Genomic DNA, 19927 nt, shown 5'->3' on the forward strand with positions numbered 1-19927 from the left:
CTTCAGATTTTAGACCTAATTGAAGCTACGTAGACCAGTTAAGCACATTAGGCAGGCCACCTCTTAATGGAGTTTATATGTTGACCTTGCTGCCTACTAAATTGTGTGATCTGTCTCATGGAAGGTCACTTAAATTTAAAAACTGATCAAAAGCATGAATTTAAAAGTCTTGGTACTAGTATCATATTTTGCCTTATATTTGAGCAAGTCAGGAAAGGGAGAAGAAAAAACCTTTCTCAACGTTCATTTTTCTTCTAGCATGCTCAGAGTGTTTTTTAAGATTTGCCCCCCATAATTTCCTTCCTTGACAACTGATTTGTATTTTCATACCTTGATTGTTTGACAACGTGTGCCTCTGATGTAGCTATTAGAAGCTTTTGTTAATGAAGTCAAACAAATAATTGACGTTTGTAAATATATGTGTATATATATTGTAATAATATTTTTAATTAATTTACATTGCTATCTTATAATCTGCTATATTTTAAAGATAAATATGTTGTTTTTGAGAAACTGCATGACTCCAGTATCTAGTAGTTTCTGTATGTAACACAGATACAGTATAGGCCTGAAGTGTGAGGATAGAAGACAGTTTTTCCATACTAACCAATTAGTTTAAATCCAAGGAAGCTTGAAACTTTTTAATAAGGAGTAGAATTTTCAGAATTCCTTTTGTCTTCTTAAAAAACAAAAGGCTTTTTTAGAAGATTCCCTTGCTCAAGTGATGTTAGTCCTAAGGAGTCTATTAAGAGGGTGAAAATTGTCTGATTTGTTGGAAGATTTTTTTTCTGCATGAAAGAGCTCAGATATGGAAATGAAACCTTGGTATCATTTCTAGCTGGGTGAGCAGGAATTATATCTTGGAAATACTTCATCTAGTACAGGATCATGGTGAGCTGCTGAACTGAATTGACCAAGGCACAGAAAGCATTCTTTTATTTTTTAAGCAGCCGCAAAGTGATATTGCCACAGAGTAACCAAATCCTCTTCCTTGTACACCCCCTGAGTTCATGGACTCTGTGTGCAGCTGCTCAAAACAAATTTCTCATGTCTGGTTCTGAAGACTCAGAATACTCTTATATTATAACAACTACACAGTTTGTTACCTTCAAAACTTTCTAGATTTGCAGGGAAGCATGAAGGTTTCCCCAACATCTTCATACCTGATGAAATCGTGGTTATTTGGAAGTCAATTATTCTTTCTAATTTTTCAACAATGTCTGTAATTGTTATTAAAAAGTCAGACTTTTCCAAGGAAAGAGCAATTCATTAATATTTCTAATTAAGTGTAGGTATCAAACAAGATTTTGTTTTATTTTTAATGAAATCTGAGAGTCTACTGCAGCACACAAGAAGACTCAGTATAAATCAAACTTTTCTTTCCCTTTTTTTTTTTTTTTTGTTTTGTTTTAGTTTGATCCTTTACTGATTGAAAGCAAAACACCAGCAACAGTTGTGCTAATGCTTAGTTCTCCTGAAAATGAAGTTTTGGCCAAAGCATGTGATGCTCTATATAAATTTGCATCAAAAGGTTAGTCTTTTTGCAATGAGCTTTGTTTTGCACTGCTTAGACTTTGATAGTAGTTCACAATTCTTTAGTTTCCTAGCACTGAAATCTTACTTTCTCCTCAAAGGTGTCTATTGAAGTTTGGGGGGGGGGGTTGGAACCTGTACTTGCAGTAATAAAGAAGTCTTGTCATTTGCATGAAGGAAACCTTTATCATTTTGTTGGAGAATTTTATATTCACTGTTTAATAGAGTTTGTTTTAAATATGACATAGATACAGTTTTTTATGAGCAACAGATCTGCAGTTGGGAAAGAATTTTTTATTTTTTTTTCATGTTACAGTTTGAAACTTCTGTAGCAGTGTAGAAATGTTAAGCTTCAATTTTCAACGAAAAGAACTTCTTAGCTTTTTTCTGTTATTTTTACACAAAGCTGTTGTGTCGGTATTTCTGTGCAGGTGATTCATTGGAGACTACTCAGCCTCCTTTATCAAGCTTATTTCTGTATGAGTTGGGAATCTAACAAGTCTCCAAGAGTCCAAATCTTCCAAAAGTCCCTGTATAATCTATAGCTAAACATCATGTTCAAGGTACTCAGGAGAAAAACAACTGTATAACAAAGGCTCAAATTTATGTAGCACATGATTTCCTAAGTTGTCTCCTACTTATTCCATGTTATTCGATGTTAGTCAATCAAATTGGTATACACTGGTAATATTCTTGTTCTGATTAATCTGGTTTAATTTTAATTTCCATTTAATTTATGTTTTCTTTAAAAATTATGCATTTGTATGCTGATTATTATACTGATGTAAATTACCAATGCTGCTGAAGTTGTGAGACAAGATGAAGTCTTTGACGGCTGTCTAGGGGTCACTGGGTTCTGAAAAATGTTTAGGTTCTGCTCAATATGGCAAGCTTGGCTGAGGGCATGAGATCAAATTCTGAATATGTGAAGAGAGAACATGGACTGTTTGGAGACAGCTATGAACCGTAAACTCTTGCTGGCTCCTTCCCTCCTGTCCACAGTAAAATATATGACACTGCAGGAAAATAGATGTTTATGTCTTTTATGTTTATACTAAAAGAATACTCCTTTAAATTATTAATGTAGATATCCCTGTAATCTTCCAGAAGACTAGACTGTAACTTTGCACAAGAGAAGGGTTGTGTAGCACAAGAGAAGGAGTTGTTTTCAGTTAGTTAATTGCAGTTAATCCATTTCTTTAGAGGGTTGCTAGTGAATTAAGTCCCATCCCTCAATAAAAAATACTTCCTCCATTTTAATCATGTCTTGGCCTGAGAATGAGCATAGATTTTCAGTTTCCTCTCACATTGCTCACTTGTAGCAGGAAGGGAAGACATGGTTCATTAGAAAATGAATTATAAAGCTGTTGTGGGAACTGAGAATTGGAGTAGGATTGGGATTTTGTTTCTTGGGGTTTGTGTGTGTTTTGCGTGAGTGGGAGCAGCAGGCTGTAGTCACACTAAACTCTGTTCTTTGCATGTCCAGCACCTATTCAGCTACAAAGCTCTTCATTATCATGTGGTAGAAATCTCAGGTAGGAATTAATGATCCAAATCCTGGTAGTCGCTTTCCTTGAGGAATAGTAAAGATCCACAGAATTAGTGAACTCTTACTTTGAGGAAAATGAAACTAGGAGGCAAGAAAAGAGGAAAATAAAATGCATTCACCTAATATTGTTCACCTGTACTTTGCTAAGTAGAATGCTTTCCTCTGTACTTCCACTGCAGTCTCTAACAAATGAGTGGAGTGTCCAATAGAGAAGTATCCTTTGCTTTAAAACTGTGAATTAATCTGAGACACTATTAATTCTTGAAACTATTTGACACATATTTATTTGGGGTGTTATTAGATGATCTCCAAAGGACCTGTCAGGCCTCTGTTCTTTGATTCTACTGTCCAATAAAAGATTGGTACTGGTTTTACCTTGATTAAATGTGAGGTTGCTGGCCTTTTTCTTGGGCTTTTAACCCGGTTCCTTTTCAGGTGATGAAAACAAAGTGACACTTCTTGGTCTTGGAGCATTGGAGCATCTGTATAAACTCCTCTCACATGAAGATCCACTTGTACGCAGAAATGCCGTCATGGTATTGGGCATCATGGCTTCTAATCGTAAGAGTCTCAAGGTTTTACTATTTTTCAGTGTGTGGTCCTCAAAACAAGAGGTTGATCGTGTCAAAAAATCCTATATTAATGGCCCAGAATAAAGAGTAAGGGATGTAAGGTTGAGTTTCAGTGGCTGTTATTTTTATAGTGCTTTATGGACCTATATCTGATTAATGTAATTAAACAGGTCTTAATTTGGTGAATGTTTTACCCAGTTGTCTTCCCTGAGGATATCCCAACCACACTCTAAGTCTTTTCATCAACTGCGACCTGCTTGTCATGCTGCATTGGACCTTACCCTTTTAGGTTACTTTTAATTCAGCATTAGCATATCTTCAGTGGTGCTGCACAAACATGGATTTGAATGAACAAATATCTCCCATTTATATTCACATCTTAATTGTTTTTTTATTTAAAATTAAATTAAACTCATACCATTTTTTCTTACATTTCAACATGTTGAATATGTTGATAATAACAACACCGCCCTGTAGGATCACATGAAGTCTGTCCCAAAGAATATTACTTAATTTTTCTATCCAAGGGTTGAGGTTTTGCTAGTTTGCCATTGCCAACATGAAAAGTGCAATCTGAAAGTCTTTACTGTGATTTTAGTAAGACCTGTGTAATTCATGTTTTCCATTTGCTGTGTGGGCTGGCATTAGCATAAAATTGCAAAATGATGGCTTGAAAATGAAGTAACAGAAGGATTGCTTTTAATTTGTTAATTTTAACCACAAATAATTTTACCTATTGGGGTATGACTTCTTTGGCAACTAAAATCATGCAAAATTTAATCAGAACCTGCTAGATGCAAGTATTTTGAAGAAAGTTTCAATGAAATATTGAAATATAGAAATATAGAGGAACTTTATATGTATCAAATGTCAAATAATGTCATCTGCTACTTGAAAGTCTCTTTTTGGTTTTTGTTTTGTTTTGTTTGTTTGTTTGTTTTTAGTTTTTTTTTTTTCTGAGCCCATTATGATCTTGGTCTAACTTCAGTTGTGTCTTTCCCAGTCATATCTTTTTGTCACTCAGGGAGTAAGCATAAGTACATTTAGTACATTTTGCTTGGAGCAGTTTCTATTTCTTTGCTCAGCCAACATTGCCTAACAAAAGACTTCATATCTGTATTTACTTCATTGTAAATGATGTCATTTACTTCTTTGTAGATGATGTCAAGAAGTTACTGAGGGAACTGGATGTCACAAATTTACTTATATCACAGCTAGCACCAGAAGGTACTTTACAGTATTCATTCCTTGTGCAAAAGTACAGTCAGAAATAATTTATGATTGCCATTTTATCAGACAATTTAATAAAATCTACCCTGTAACTTGTGATTTTTCCTAGTGCATGTAAAGTAGGTAAATGCTTTTATAGGAGCAGCTCTGTAGCTCACTGAGTAATGTTTTATGTTGTACAGATGGAAAAAGATGTTTATAGACACGTCGGGTATGGTTAACAGCTATTATTTATTGACTTCAAATAATGCTTTAAACTACTGGATTAGTGAAAAATATTCTGTGCTGTATAAAACTTGATTAAAATGTTACCTTTTTTCCTCCACAGAAGATGTAGTTGTCCATGAGTTTGCTACTCTTTGTCTAGCACATATGGCTGTTGAATATACTACTAAAGTAAAAATATTTGAGCAAGGTGGGTTGGAACCACTTATCAGACTGCTAGGTAGCCCTGATCCTGATGTTAAGAAGAATTCACTTGAGTGTATCTACCTTTTGGTACAGGTAAAGTTTGCTCTTGTTTGTTGCCTTAAATTACAGAAGCAGATAAGTATTTGCACCCCCACCCCTGACATTCTGTGTGGGGTTAGTAATTTTAAAATATTTGTTTCCTTTACTCTGCAGTGTTCATCAATGTTTCTGAAACAATGAGTCCTTGCACCCGAGTCCCTGAATGTTAAATTAGTTGTGAATATAGCTGTTTTTAAATTCTGTTGAACTTAATGCAGTTGTCTGTGCAGTACTGCAGTAAAAGTACGATTAGTATGAGGTTCAGATTTTTAAAACCAAATAATAATTTGCCTTCTTAGTTGAAAAATGTTAATCTTAGTAAGGAGAGTTGTAATCTGTCTATCCAAAAGGTTAGAATTATCCTGTAAATTAAAGAACTACCAATTGTGTTGTTTCTTGTTTTGACCAGCAAGTCCATAGCACAATTTTGAACATCTTTTTAATGATAGGTGAATGTTGTCAACAGCTCCTTTCCATACTGGGAGGAATAGATTTGTTATTGGCTACTTTCACTAATGTCATCCATATGCCGCTTAGCAAAAGAATGGTGCATTTGTGTGGCAGTTCTCTCCCACGGCTTAAGCGAATCAATTCAGTAATGAATTTAGTTTATAACTCTATCTCTTTTGGGGCATCAGAGCATGTCTATTCAGAATCACATTTTACTCTTTCTCCTTTTTTACTATCTCGCTGTCTTTGTTGCAGGGTATATCTGGATAACTGCACCTGGTGCTTGCTTATATTGATAAGGATAATTGCATGCTGCACATGTGCAATAAGCTATTTAAAAGCAAATTGTAATTTATTTATTTATTTTCTTTTTTAATATAATCTACTACTGTCTTTTTTATTAAGCTGCACATTCACTGTTTAAAGTTGAAATTTTAAATTGTCATTTTATAATTACAAAAACAAAAGAAGGTATAACCAGGCAACCACAGCAGAGTGCAAAAAACTGTTTTCCTCCCACTGAGATAAATAAAAATGGTGAAACTAAATTTAAAAAAACTTTCTCAAAGAAACATTTATATTGAGGCAAACATGGTAAAATCAAGAATGAATAGGCTTCTTTATACAGGACTAGATTTTGTAGTGTGTACTTCAGTTGTGCAAAAAACCCCTAGAATTTAAGGTTTGTGGGGCTTGATTATATGCAGTTTGATTCTTAGCTTAAAAGAAAGAAATCTACAGAACTGGAAGCTCTGGAGTATTGACTCATTTTTTAATGTCTGAAATCAGATTTTTGGTGTTCCTTCTGTTAAGTGAGAAGTTGATGCATTGTTACATTCTCTGTCACTAACATTCTTTGTTGGAATATTTTACTGCAGGATTTTCAAAACCGTGCTGCAGTTCGTGAACTGAATGTAATTCCACCCTTGCTGGGACTACTGGAATCTGAATATCCGAGCATTCAGTTGTTAGCCCTTCAAACCTTAGAAGTAATTAGCAAAGACAGAGAAACCAGGATATTACTGGGAGAAAATAAGGGATTAGATTGCCTTCTGAATATACTGGAAAACAATGTATGCTTTACTTGCCTTCAAAGTTTTTTTGTTCGTGGTGCTGATGTTTATATGACTAATGAGAAATATTACTTATTTCATGTGAGATCGATATGAGAACAGTGAGTTACTTGGAAAGAACTGTGATGGAAATAGGATAAGCTAGAATATCTGGTTTACTAAGAAAAGAAGCAAAGACATTTCCCAGAGTGTTTATTATTCAGTTTTTGAATTGAGTTTACTTTATATAATGGCTTTAGACACAATTTCCTATCGTTCTTTATATTATTATGAGACTCAGTTTAGTGCTTCTTGAGTTCAGGTGTCACAATGGGAAATATAATGCATAGAGATATTAGTGAAGTTTTTTAAGATTTAAGATCACAGGCCCATTCTGAGTACCTGTCTAGCCCACTTTGATGTAAATGAAAAGCTTCTGTGGCTTTTACTATTTTTAATAAATTGTGTTGAATCCTAAGTCTCATCAAATAAATTATATGAAAATATGTATGAATGTACTGCCCAAAAGAAAGTTACAACAATTACCCTACAAACTTAAAAGCCTAAGATATTTTAGTCCTGATTTCAAGGTTGTTTGGTTTTTTTGGCTTTTTTTATTTTTTATTAGGAACTCAGTGATCTACATATTGAAAGTCTTGCTGTGTTGGGAAATTGCCTCGAAGATGTGCATACTCTGCAACAGATTCAGCTGACAGGAGGCCTTAAAAAACTACTTTCATTTTTAGAAGTCTCTACTGTTCCTGATATTCAGAAGAATGCAGCAAAGGCAATTACCAAGGCAGCTTATGACTGTATGTGACTTCTATAATCCATGGACATGAAATTGTTTATGAAACAAATTTTTATCCAGAAGGAGGCCATCTTCTCTGGTTGAGGGTAGTACTTGTGTTGAGGAAAGCATTGGCCAGAGTTAATTACAGTGATGAGTCTTGCCAATCAGAGCAGCAATTGGATGCTAGGGGATTATATATATTTCTGTAGATATATTTGAAAATGTTACAGTTTTGCCTCAATTTCTTTTTAATTTGTTTTTATTATTTTATTTTAATATATTCTTATAAAATGCTGTCCTCAAAGGAAAATGGAGCTCTGAAAACATGATCCTTGTCTTTTGTTTAGTGATGCCAGCTGACTGCCATCTTAAGCCACCTTTGCTGGCACTGTTTCTGTCTCTATCTGTTAAGACTTCATTGCAAGCTGACTTCCTTTTGCATTCAACTGCTCGTCTAAATGTCAGGCAATTTCAAATACAAATTCCTTTAACAGAGGCATGAAAGGAAACCTTTCAAATGGCTTGCAGATTAATATTCCCAGGGGAGTTAAATAGTTTCATTGTAATCTTTTTATAATTATTCATCCTATAGTTCTTTTTTATATACTTTTCTTTAATTCACCAAGGAATTCTGAATTAGGCAGAACATGCTCATCATTTATGACCACAAGGATGCTCTTTTAATCAAACTACATTTGAAATTCCTTCTATACATGGGCTACTGAGTTGCAACATGTGCCAAGTAGTGTTGTGTAACAAAATGCAATGTAACTAATAGCATATTTCTGACTATTGATTTTACTTCTGTCAAGGGATTTTTATGACAGTAGAATTTAAATGTTTCATTCATAATTCTGGAACCTTGTGGTTGAATCGTGGCTTTATGTGTATTTTAAAAAGTACGTCATTTAATTTAATACATGGATAAAATAATCTCTCCTTTCTGCCATATTTCAGACTTCCTTTCATCTCTCCCTGTGTTATCTCTCCGACTCTTTTCTCACCTTGCTTAGTTTGATATCCTGAATATTTGTAATTATTTGGATTGAAAATGATACACAGAAAGAGTGTCCGAGTGTTCTGTGGGTTTTTCTGTGCTTTTGTCATTATCTGTTGGAAGCTTGGCAAGTCACTGAAAATTGTTTTCATTAATGTTCAGGTATCTAAGATAGGAAGGAACCTTCTTATGTCAGTATTTTCTTTGTGTATTTTCCTGTGTTGCTATTTTATTATGCTACTTAGGACTGTCAGTATCATTTTTATAGTCCTGTGACAGGCTTGTAAGTTGTATGCTAAGCAGATTTATATTTGCTTCTACTGCTTTCTGCTGCATCTTACTCCTTTATCATATTTATTTTCAAATAAGCATAGCCTTCTTGTCCTCTTTCACACTTTTTTTTTCAGTTTTTGTGGCCTAATATTTTAGCAGCTGTTAGTAGAAGCATGTCTGAGCACATTTTTAAAGCACAGTTGCAAGAACCACACATAATATATTACAGTACTGCCTATGATCTTATATCATGGGATGTTACCGTCAGTGAAGATGCATCTTCTTGTCATGCTTCTTTACAAATGGAGTCAATGAGGTTTCATTATAAAGGTTTGCTCTCTTCTTCAGCCTATGACAGCTAGTATGGATGCAGCAAGCTGGGAAAATACATCAAAAGAAGATCTAAAATATTTGCTTTCAAGCTGTAGAATTTTGGTGACACCCAGCTAGACAAAAGGAAACTTGTTGTCCTGTTGCAGTGGAAAACACAGTCCAGTAAACTTGCTGCTCAGTGTAAAAGCACTGAATTTTTCAGCTGCATAGAGATACTGGAATAAAGTCAGCCTTGCAATGTAAAGAAAAGGCCATTATAAGAAATAGCCCAAGTGCAAAAATAAAACAGAAATATTTTAATTTTTTGTTGGTTTGATTGGATTTTGGTTGTAAGCATACTAAACAGCCTATCCAAAATGCAACACTAATGTATGCCATACTACTACTTGCCTTGATGTGAATCCTGTATAATACAACACGGCTCTTAGTTCTGTAGTGACTTTTTAATTAAATTTGCAGTAGCTATACCCACATTCTTCAGGTTTGATAATCATGGTTGCAATTTACCAACATTTCCTGAATCCTTGGGAAAAAGAATACTGCTTATCATTAGGATGAAAAACCTACTTCTGCTATGACAGAACATGTATCTAGCTGGTGTTTTAATCCTGGCAGCTGAGTATACTGCAGTATCTGGTTTTGAAATTATTATTGTTGACAGATGGAATTTGGTTTTGGATTGGGTTTTTTTTCCTGATAGATGTGATCATAGCAAGCAGTTTTGTTTTATGTCCCTTTCAACCCTTTGGAAAGGGACTCCTGTAACTTGATGTTGTTTTTACAAGATATATTTATCCCTTAAGAGTTATTCTCAGTATCAGAATAAATTACATGGTATAAACATGATATTCAACTTTAAACAGCATCTCTAGGATGCTGCTCTGTTTAAGTACATTAAAATGGATCATATTTCTATACATAATCATTATGCCTTTGTCCCTGAATTTTCTTTTTTGTTCTGTAACATAATTTTGAATTTAATATATTAATTTATTGATGGTTTTGTTTCGTATGCTCAGAATTACAGTGGTGAATTATACTGTGATTCCTGCCTTGCCCACCAAATAATGCAGTCATTTCAGAATGCTAAATATAATCTAATGCTATAAATTATTGAATGTCCGTGAGTGGATTATCTGTAGTGTTGATTAAGGAGAGCCTGATTTTCCCTTGACAATGCCAGACACACCAGCAACAACAAAATGCTGTGGAGTGTTTATGGACAAGGTGATGATCACACTTGCTCTGCCAGATTTCTGGTTTGAAGCTCTCCACGTTCTGTGTATGTCAATGCATCTCATGCTCAAAGGGGAGCACACAAAACATGCTCTGTAGCCTGATTAACAAATGCATTTCATAATACAGATCTTTGTTTATCTGCGTTATCCCAACTCAAGATCAGTGTTTTTAATGTTAACTTTTTTCATCTGAAATTGGTATAAATAATTCCATAAGGTGATGACGGTGAACCTGAATAGTAATCAGTGGATCTTAGATCATGATTTTTGGGTAAGAAGGGGAAATAGGAAAATATATTGAAAAGTAAAGGGTGTCTCACCACGGGGTCAGTGCATGAAAATCTGGACAGAACTGGTTGATACTCCAAACTCTTTTAGTAGTGTGCTTGATTTTCCTTCATGTTAAATCAATGTATTCAAATTAGGGGTCAAGAAATTAATCACTGTAAAAATGGTGTTGGCACTGACATACAAAGTACTTCAGGATAACTGATGCTTTTCAGTTGTGCATTCTTTCTAGTCTGTAGTAAAGGACACAGAAGAAACAACTCATGCACACAGAGAGATCAGCAGAAAATGTTCATCTCTTAAATAGAATTGGCACCTAGATATTGAAATATTAATAATTTTCATTGATCTAACTACCTAAATATACTTGCATACTTTTTACCATAAGTTTAAATTCAAGATCTGTTTTTCCACATTATTATAAAATAATTTTTCTGTTTAAAGTATTTTGAATTACTATTTTCACAAATTCAAGTTCTTTATTCATATTATCATTTCATATAGACATAAATTATCATTAAAATAAATGCTTACCCATCATCATAGCTGCTTTTAAAAACAAGAATATTTTTTAAGAAAATCTGTAAACAAATATGTAACTTGCTGTACAATAAACAAATTACTGAGGCATGAAGAACCTCTAGAGATTGTTAGTAGGGATTATGACTACCTCGGCAAGCAACAGGCCAGCGACATACTTGATAACTTGTCAAAATAGTCTCTCATCCCAACTGAGGCATTCTCTTGAGAGCTAGCTGACATGCGTCAAGGCTGTGGCCAAAGTTCTCCTGACACTTAAAATCCTCTGTTTTATTTGTTGCATCTTTGTTGCATCTTTGTTTTGTGATTTCATTTGTGTATCTGACGATTCTAAAAACTGAAGAGGGGAAATTGACTACACCTGTCTCATCTCTGTGTTTTGAGTAATTTCTGCTCTAATTACATTTTCAATCAAACTTGTTTTTCATTGACTTTGTGGACTTGTATTTGTTTACTTTTATTCACTACAGATTCAGATTTATCTAAAAGAATACTTACGATTTTTTTTTCCTTTTATTTTTTTACTTATTTGGAGGACGACAATCCAAACGAGGGAATGATCCCTCAGAACAGTAGGAAGGACTGGTAAAATTTCTAAATATTTTGAAGTCCTACTGACTTCTCAGTTCCTGAAATTCTTTAATACATTCCAAAATTCTACTATGTAGATGTAACTTCCAGCATTTAATTAGTCTGGTTTAAATTATGCATATGGTTAAATATTTATTGACTCATCATTGCAGAGCTTCTGTTCTCTCTAGTGCCTTTCTGCAGGAGAAAGTTTCTTTCAGGGATCTTTCTAAGAAACACCTGCATTTCTAATCTCACCAGTTTTGGGCTGAGGGAGTTTATCAGTTTATTGGTATCTTCATGCAGTTGTCTGTGGATATTTTAGTGCTGTCTGTTGCTACTTTTGCAGCGGAAGGAGCCTCTTTGTCCTTCTGCAGCTGCTGCTGGTCAGTGTGGTGTAGGGTCAGCGTTGAACACTGTGCTAGACAACAAAATTCAAATTCTATGCAAAGTGGGAGTTAATGAAGAACTACAAGCTGTGCAGAAATTGTCATTTTCTTTGTAATGCTCCTTGCCTTTTTTTGGGCTATTTTAATACATTGAGTGGTATTTCACCAAGTTCAATTGTACTTTTACTGGTATGTGCTTGAATTTTATGCATTTAGGCTTTGTTAGCATAAACTGAAGTTCAGCACAATCCTGAGTAAGTATGATCTGTTGGATTGGAAAAGCTATTTCCATCAAGCCTGTATGCATCCTGTGGTTTTAAAGTCTTGCAGAGAACAAACTTTGCATTCTGTTGAGGTATTTATGTTTATACTGTGTTTAATAGTCATTAGTTGGTCTTGGTTCAGAGTTCAATGACGCCTAATCCAGGAGTTGGATTTGAATGATCTTTGAGGCTCCCTTCCAAGTCAGGATGTTCTGTGATGGGATTTGGCTCAGGTCCTTGTCCACGTTTCTTAGTGGCTGGTGTCTCTGTTACCAAAATATTTCCAACAACGAAATGAAATCAAATTCATGTCCTTTCACTGATTTGGAAAACATGCAGATTAATGCCATTGTTATTTCTCATTTGAAGCTGAAATACGAAAAATCTTTCATTGGGAGGAGGTTGAGAAATTTCTCCTAAGCCTTTTGGATACTAACAGTGATGAAGTTAAAGTTGCTGCTGCCCAAGCCATTTCTGTCATGTCTGAAAATCTAGACAGTAAATGTGTCCTTGGACTCCAGGGTAAGTAAGGTGGGAAAGGATGAAATGTGAATTTGTGGGTTTTTCTGTTTATAAGAAGAATACCACAATTTGGAGACTGCCATGGTTTATTTAAATGTTCATACATACAATTATTTCTTTCAAAGGGATTCCCCAGCTAGTACAGTTGCTAAGCAGTGACAATGAAGAGGTAAAAGAAGCTGTAGTGACAGCATTAACTAATTTGACAACAGCCAGTCCTAGAAATGCAAGGTGAGTCTGCAATAATTAAATTATTATTTAAAACACTAATCTGAAGTGATATTATTTTGATTTTTAAAGAATGCTTCATCTTGTCCCTATCCTACAAGGCAGGTCTATTTGAATTTGATTATTAGGTGCTTTTTGGTGCTTGAATCACCTGCAAGAGCCAGTGTTACAAGAGTTGTGCTGTCTCTGCTAACATTAACTTCATCAAGGAAAGGTATGAAGCAGATGTAATGAAAGCAGAGATATAAATCATGTTTTGAGGAGAACATATGAGCAAAATATGCCTTATAATCTAAAGCATTTGATGTGGAGTTCTTTTTTAAGTCAAAAATCATTGATATATTTTAAAACTTAATGGTTCATACAACCTTTTTGACTGATCTAAATCCATTCTTTGAGGGAGATAGATCTCCTGATTGGCATTGTTTTGCTCTTCCTTTTCTAAAAAATTATTTCCCAAGTAATAGAGAATGCTTATAGTACACTCTCTGAAAGAAAAGAAGTGTACCTTCAGAATCCAAGATTACTAACAAAGGTGACAATGGTTAGCTCACTATATGTTCCAAAACAATTGTATCAACTAAATTCTACTGTCAGCTGCAGCATTCTTCTATGCTTCCATTAGAAGTCCTGTTCAGGGAAAAGTAATGGAGTAGTGTGATGTATATGAGCAGTCAGATGTAACTTACAAACCAGAAAAAAAAAATCCTTAAAAGTTTTCTGGAATATACTTTAAAAAGTTGTAATTGAGTCACAGGAATTCTTTGAAGTGAAAAAGTAAAATAACTCACAAAATAAATTGTTTCAATTTATTGATTCAGCTCTAATAGTCACTAGTATTCACTTTATGTTACCAGATAGAGCAATAATTTTGCATGAGACAATAATATTCTGTTCTCAGATTCACATAGTACATTTTTTTTTGTCTGATATTCTGCTCTCCTCATGTGCTGGACTCTTCAGTTGGTGTCAGTGGGAGTCACGCACACATAAAACGAGCGCTGTGCTGGAGTCCAGAGGTCAAACTTTCAGCTCCACTACAGCTGGTTTTCGTAGTGCAGCCCTTTGAGGTTTCACATTGTGAAAAGGGGATCTCTGGAGAGTTTTGAGTTGGTATAGCAGCTAATGCCAACTCATTCCATTTCTTTTTGCTAAGGAGATAGTCAGGACATTGTCTAGCTCAACTGCTGGAACAATTCTCTGAGACCTCAGGCAGGGAAATAGCTGTCTCTGTTCCTCTGCATTATAATGAAGTCCGTATTTGTTTCTTGCTGGGCAGAGTCAGGAAATTGTAAAGGTGGCTTACAAATACTTCTCTCTCCTTGCAATCCAGCTTCAAGTACAATATGGAAGCACCAGATAATCTAATCAGAGGTCTTCTGTGAAAATCAGGAAGCAATAATTTACATTAAATATGTATATTGGATGAATTCCATGTGACTATATAATTACTTCAAAGCTTCATTTCTAAATCAAAACCATTAATAAGTCATAGAAGGGTCTGAGTGTGACTAGGATCTATAAATGAATATATAGTGTTGAACCCTTAGCTGATACAAATTGGTATAGTTCCAGCTCACTGACTGACTATCAGACCCATATTTATTTTACATTCACATAATAGGGAAAAAAAATAGTTTGGAGAAAATTAATTCCAGATTGAGTTACCATAATCGTATTTCGTACTAGAATGTTTCATTTGTATGTCCTGTAGACATTGAAAATAAGTGTATAAATAATGAAGATGCTGATGCACTTTTATAATAATGTAACTTTGCTGTGTGATTATGTTGACAGTATTCTGATCTTGAATGAAACTGATGAGACTAGTGCCCTTTTATCAGTTATGTATTAGATTCTTGTTATAAACCCTCCAAGAATATAAAATCAGAAATGTAGTAGCGGCAGGTGGACCTTATCTCAACTTATGCGGCAAGAGCAAAATGGGTCGAGTGATGGGGAAGACTGTTTGCTATAAGTGCTTTCACTTTTTGCTGGCCAGCTGAATATTCAACCTTGCTGTACTCATATGCATTGTTCTGCTGTATTTAATTTAATGAGCATTTTTCTATGTTATATTGATTGAAGAATGTGTACCTTTCCCTTTTATTTGGTACAGTATATATTTGAGGATATAAAATGTTGCTATTTTGCTGGATATTCCTTGTTCTTGTTAGGAATATCAAGAAGTGCTGCCGGCTTTTCATACAATATGGAAAAAAAATACAATTTCAAGGAATTGTTTAATTAAAACTCCTGCCACAGGTAGCTCATAAAGACAAAGTCTTCCATTGATAAATAGCACAAGAACAGCATAGGCAATGGGCAATACTACCCCCCACTAATGTATATTAACCTTGACCTTTAGGTGCTTCCCCACAGCAATGAAAGGCTAGTTCTATATCCCTACCCAATCAATCCTTTGTTTCTCAACTGAGACAGCTAATAAAGGTGTCAGATATGGTGGAGGTTTGGTAATTAGGACACCTGTTCACGATGAACGGGACAGAGACCAGCTTGTCATTTGACACAAGTCCTCAAGCAGCCATGATTTGACAAAAATAAATAAATGAATTAATTACTCTGCTTCCCATAGTATTTTAACCAAAAATCTAGAGCAGAAGAGGACATGAGTACCATATAAGTGATTTGAGTTTTCAGATTTATTGAAGAATGTGGATTTTCAATAGGATCTCTACTAGAACACATAGCAATTAATATAAATAACTCCTAAAATATTTCAGCATTTAAGTTTTTGCTGCAGAGCTAATGTGTCCCACTTCAATAGCACATAGGAAAAAATACAATGGCCAAATGCCTCATTAGTTTACAGGCTGACACCCTCAGAATATGCTTTTATAAGAATTTTACCATAAGGACAGAGTTTTAATGCTGATCAACATTGATGATAAATCCTTGTAAACTTGTTAATAATTAGACTCAGTAAAAATAAAATTGCAAAGTACATTGCAGTTTAAAATTCCATGTGCTTATTCTAACATGTTATGTTGCTATGTGTGTATAGCTCCGAGGTCATCCTTGATATATATGTCAGAATTTGTTTCTGTGGTCTGCTTTTGGAAAAAAGAGAATTACGTTCAGCTGGGTATTTGCATCCATCTTTTCTGTAACCTTTTTTTTTTTTTTTAATCCAGAGCAAGAACTTGCTTTATTGCAAAGTGCATGCAGTTATTTGGACAGCAAAATGCCATTTATAGAATCTCTGAAGCTCTTTGGTTTTGCTGTGTCCAGGCGTCGGGCAGTGTGGGCGCAGTCACTTCAGTAATGGATGTGATGCACAAATGGAACAATTGCACATGAACAAAGAAACAGCAGCGTCATCTGTTGGGCAGGAAAATAAGTGATTCTGTGCCACACGTCTAATCCTGGAACAAATGGCTTACCTCAGCCTCTGCCTATTTTTTCCTTGTTTAAAGTATAATAAATTATTTTTGCTTTTCATGTATTTAGGATAAGATAATCATGTTCAATATAACTATGATATTAGAAGTAGCACACAGAAATAAGCTCTCACATATACCAGTTAATCAGACATTAATTTGACCAGCTCTTTTCTTCAGTATTCTTGTAGCACAAATGCCATTTCTAATAGCTGCCTTCATAAATCTGGCAATGTCTGAATTCTGGGCACCTAATGGATTTGCCACTAAAGGAAAACATATGCTCGGGAATTTAGAACTTTGTACTGGACATGAAAACTAATTAATAGCCTCAATAATATTTGTCCTAAATTGTTTATTTCAAGCGCAAAATTTATAGCATTCAGTTATAATTTGGTGGAATTCCTCTGGGGGAAGAAGGAAATGGATGTTTTTTCTTCATCTGTACCAAGGGCTGCAGGAAGTTGTGGTACGTGACAGACTTATGACAGAATATTTTTCCTGGGGTTTATAATAAGTGTCATGTGACAATATTCTGTTTTATATCTGGATTCAAGATAGTAAAGTTATTGTCCCAAAATTTTCGAAGTCAGCAAGCTTTATGATATTTAATTTTCTAATTCTTAAATCCTTCACAGGAATCAGAGAACCTGTGAATTTGAATTCGCAAAGGTTGTGTCCATATAGGCAGTTTCAGGCATTAGTGCAGGATCTGAATGTATGCTTTCCCAAATGTATCAAGATTGTCAAGATTTGAGAGTAGTTTGGGATAGGAGGAGAGGCTGGGGACCCTTTGGTTATGGACAGTGCCTAGTGAGGAGAAAGTGAGTTGTTCCCTTGACTTTAGTGGGTGTTATATCTGTTATTCCAAACTGAAATTCATATACTGATCTAATGACTCAAAATACATCCTCATTCTCTTTCACCTGTGAGTGTCTCACCTTTTTCAACTGAGATTTTCAGTGCACAACAGATTTTTTTTATTGTTTATAAGAGGAGTGTGGATGTCAAGGAATAATTTTGAAAAACATCCAGTTTTTCTTACATTCGAAATATTGTTATTATTAGGAAGTAGTGATTACTACCATTAGGTAGTAATCTTGTCTATTAGAAAATGGAAAACTTAGTAATAGCTTTTCTCTTTTAAGACTGTAGATGGAACCTAATTCACATAAATATTAAGGTGTCAATATTATGTAAGATAATACATTTGCATGAATATACATGGTAATTTTTGAGAACAGGAACAGAAATTTCTAGAATAAGAGCTATATTTAATAACATAAAAAGGTGATGATCCAATGTAGCTTGTCTTTTTTGTGATTTAATAGTTCTTTATGACATAAGTTTGTTTTTCTGAAGGAGGAAATCAACAATAGAATGCTAGCTGTATTGTGTAGATGTAATATGTTTTAATACTGACCCCTAGTGACAGAGTTATATTTTTGAGGTAATGTGCTGCAAGGTAAAGGGATATTTTTGAGTTTTGAGGGTCATACTGTTACTTTTTTACATTAGCATCCACGTCTACACTCTGTTAGTTATCAGTTATCTTAGGCCACAAACAGGTTTGTCTCTTTTCTTTCTCTTGCTGTATGACCGTATTATGGGAATGATTAAAAACAAAAAAAGACAACAAAGTCATTACCCACTACCTAAGAGCTCATAAGATTTTCCTTGCAAGATACATCTTGACTTCCATTGAAAACTGCAAAATGTTTTATGACAAATTTCTGCCTTGGCAGAAAAGCTAAGTCCTGTGTCTGGGAATGTCACTCAGAAATGGGTTCCCACTAAGACTTTAACATCACATCAGATGACTGATACACAACCCATGGACATGGGGCTGTGCCCTGCTTGCAGTCAGAAATCTTTCATACAGCCAGCTGTACTATTTTACTCTTAGATTGGGAACGTGTGGCTGCATGGGAGAGTCCTGTAAGCTAAGACACTGTAAATGTTTTCTTCCCAGTACAGTTCTTAAAAAAAAATAATAAAAAAAAAAAATTAAAAAAAATTATACATTCTCCTGGGGTTTTTTTGGTTGATGCTTTGTTTTTTACCTTTGGGGTTATATTCAAGACAAAGAGTAGTATAGAGCATTTATCTCTGTGTAACACAGTCTCGTGTCACCATATCCTAAAGTGCATGGAAACCTAAGTAGGTCCAAAATAGTTTCAGACAGAATACTTCTGATCTGGAATGATGATAGAGTACCTAGAAATTTTACTCCTTGTAGATACAGCAGAATCTTTTGGCCTATTTGTACACTCCTACTTTCAAAGCCTTGAGATATGATCACTGTTTACCTTAGCTGTGGATGGCTAAGATAATTTCACTCAGAGCATGTTTGTTGTCACCTGTAACTTGCCATGATAGATTTCTGTGGGATCAGGTGAAAACTTATCTTCCTGGGTGGAGACTCCTAAGCCTGGGAGAGAAAACTTTCTTTTGTGTAGAGGCACAAGTACCATGATTACTCTTGAGTGTGTATCTTTGCAATGTCATTTAGTCATATGCACTGAGATAAATTATGTTTTTTATGAATTAAAAGTGGCAAGGGTTATTTTACATATGAGTAAATATTTCAAACAAATGTATTGGTGCTTTTGCACGCACATTTTCTTTGCAGTAGATTTCGAAACTAAATTATTTAAGTATAGTGTGAGTTATTTGAGTATAATGTGAAGTTGTTTATTTGAAGTGTTGTAAGGAAATTTCAGGGTTATGACTGATCATGCAAACTTAATTCTGCCCTGCTGTGAATTTAACCTGTGCACTGACTATGGCATGTTGTCCATTTGGACTGTCATCTGCTAAAAATAAGCTTTCACAAGTAACCTTAACATTTTGACATACAACCTTAGTAATTTTATTGTAACATAGTAGTTTATGTATATTTTCTTAGAGATGTAATTTAAAGGGAGAAAGCTAAAAGCATAAATTTCAGCACTCTAAATCATTGTAAGAGCTTGAGCTTGTAGCAAGGCAAATTGTCCAGAAAAGAGTTACCCAGAAGTGAGAGCTCAAGTTCACAATCCAAAGTACTGTGTGTAGAGACTGACTTTGCTCAGCTCTTTTATCCTTCCTCAGCTGGTGCTTCCAAGGATGAAGAAGAACCCTGCTTTCAGAGGAATTGTGAGGACCCTGATTTGGCTTTTTCTTTCCATCCACCTCCATGAAGGCTGCTCTGACA

The 19927-nt window shown here is 34.8% G+C and overlaps 1 protein-coding gene across 1 annotated transcript in view; it reads left to right on the forward strand.

Moving 5' to 3' along the window:
- Positions 1 to 19927, forward strand: part of ARMC3 (armadillo repeat containing 3) — a 63753-nt gene that overhangs the window by 18054 nt on the left and 25772 nt on the right. The window contains exons 4-11 of the mRNA XM_066190388.1: positions 1414 to 1531; positions 3518 to 3643; positions 4813 to 4881; positions 5213 to 5388; positions 6723 to 6917; positions 7525 to 7708; positions 12950 to 13102; positions 13228 to 13332. Of these exons, the coding sequence (XP_066046485.1) occupies positions 1414 to 1531; positions 3518 to 3643; positions 4813 to 4881; positions 5213 to 5388; positions 6723 to 6917; positions 7525 to 7708; positions 12950 to 13102; positions 13228 to 13332 (1126 nt within the window). The remainder of the gene's footprint in view (positions 1 to 1413; positions 1532 to 3517; positions 3644 to 4812; positions 4882 to 5212; positions 5389 to 6722; positions 6918 to 7524; positions 7709 to 12949; positions 13103 to 13227; positions 13333 to 19927) is intronic.

The sequence above is a fragment of the Chamaea fasciata genome, unplaced genomic scaffold, assembly GCF_029207755.1.
Source record: "Chamaea fasciata isolate MVZ Bird 193981 ecotype frontalis unplaced genomic scaffold, bChaFas1.0.hap1 SCAF_1, whole genome shotgun sequence".
Classification (NCBI taxonomy): Eukaryota; Metazoa; Chordata; class Aves; order Passeriformes; family Sylviidae; genus Chamaea; species Chamaea fasciata.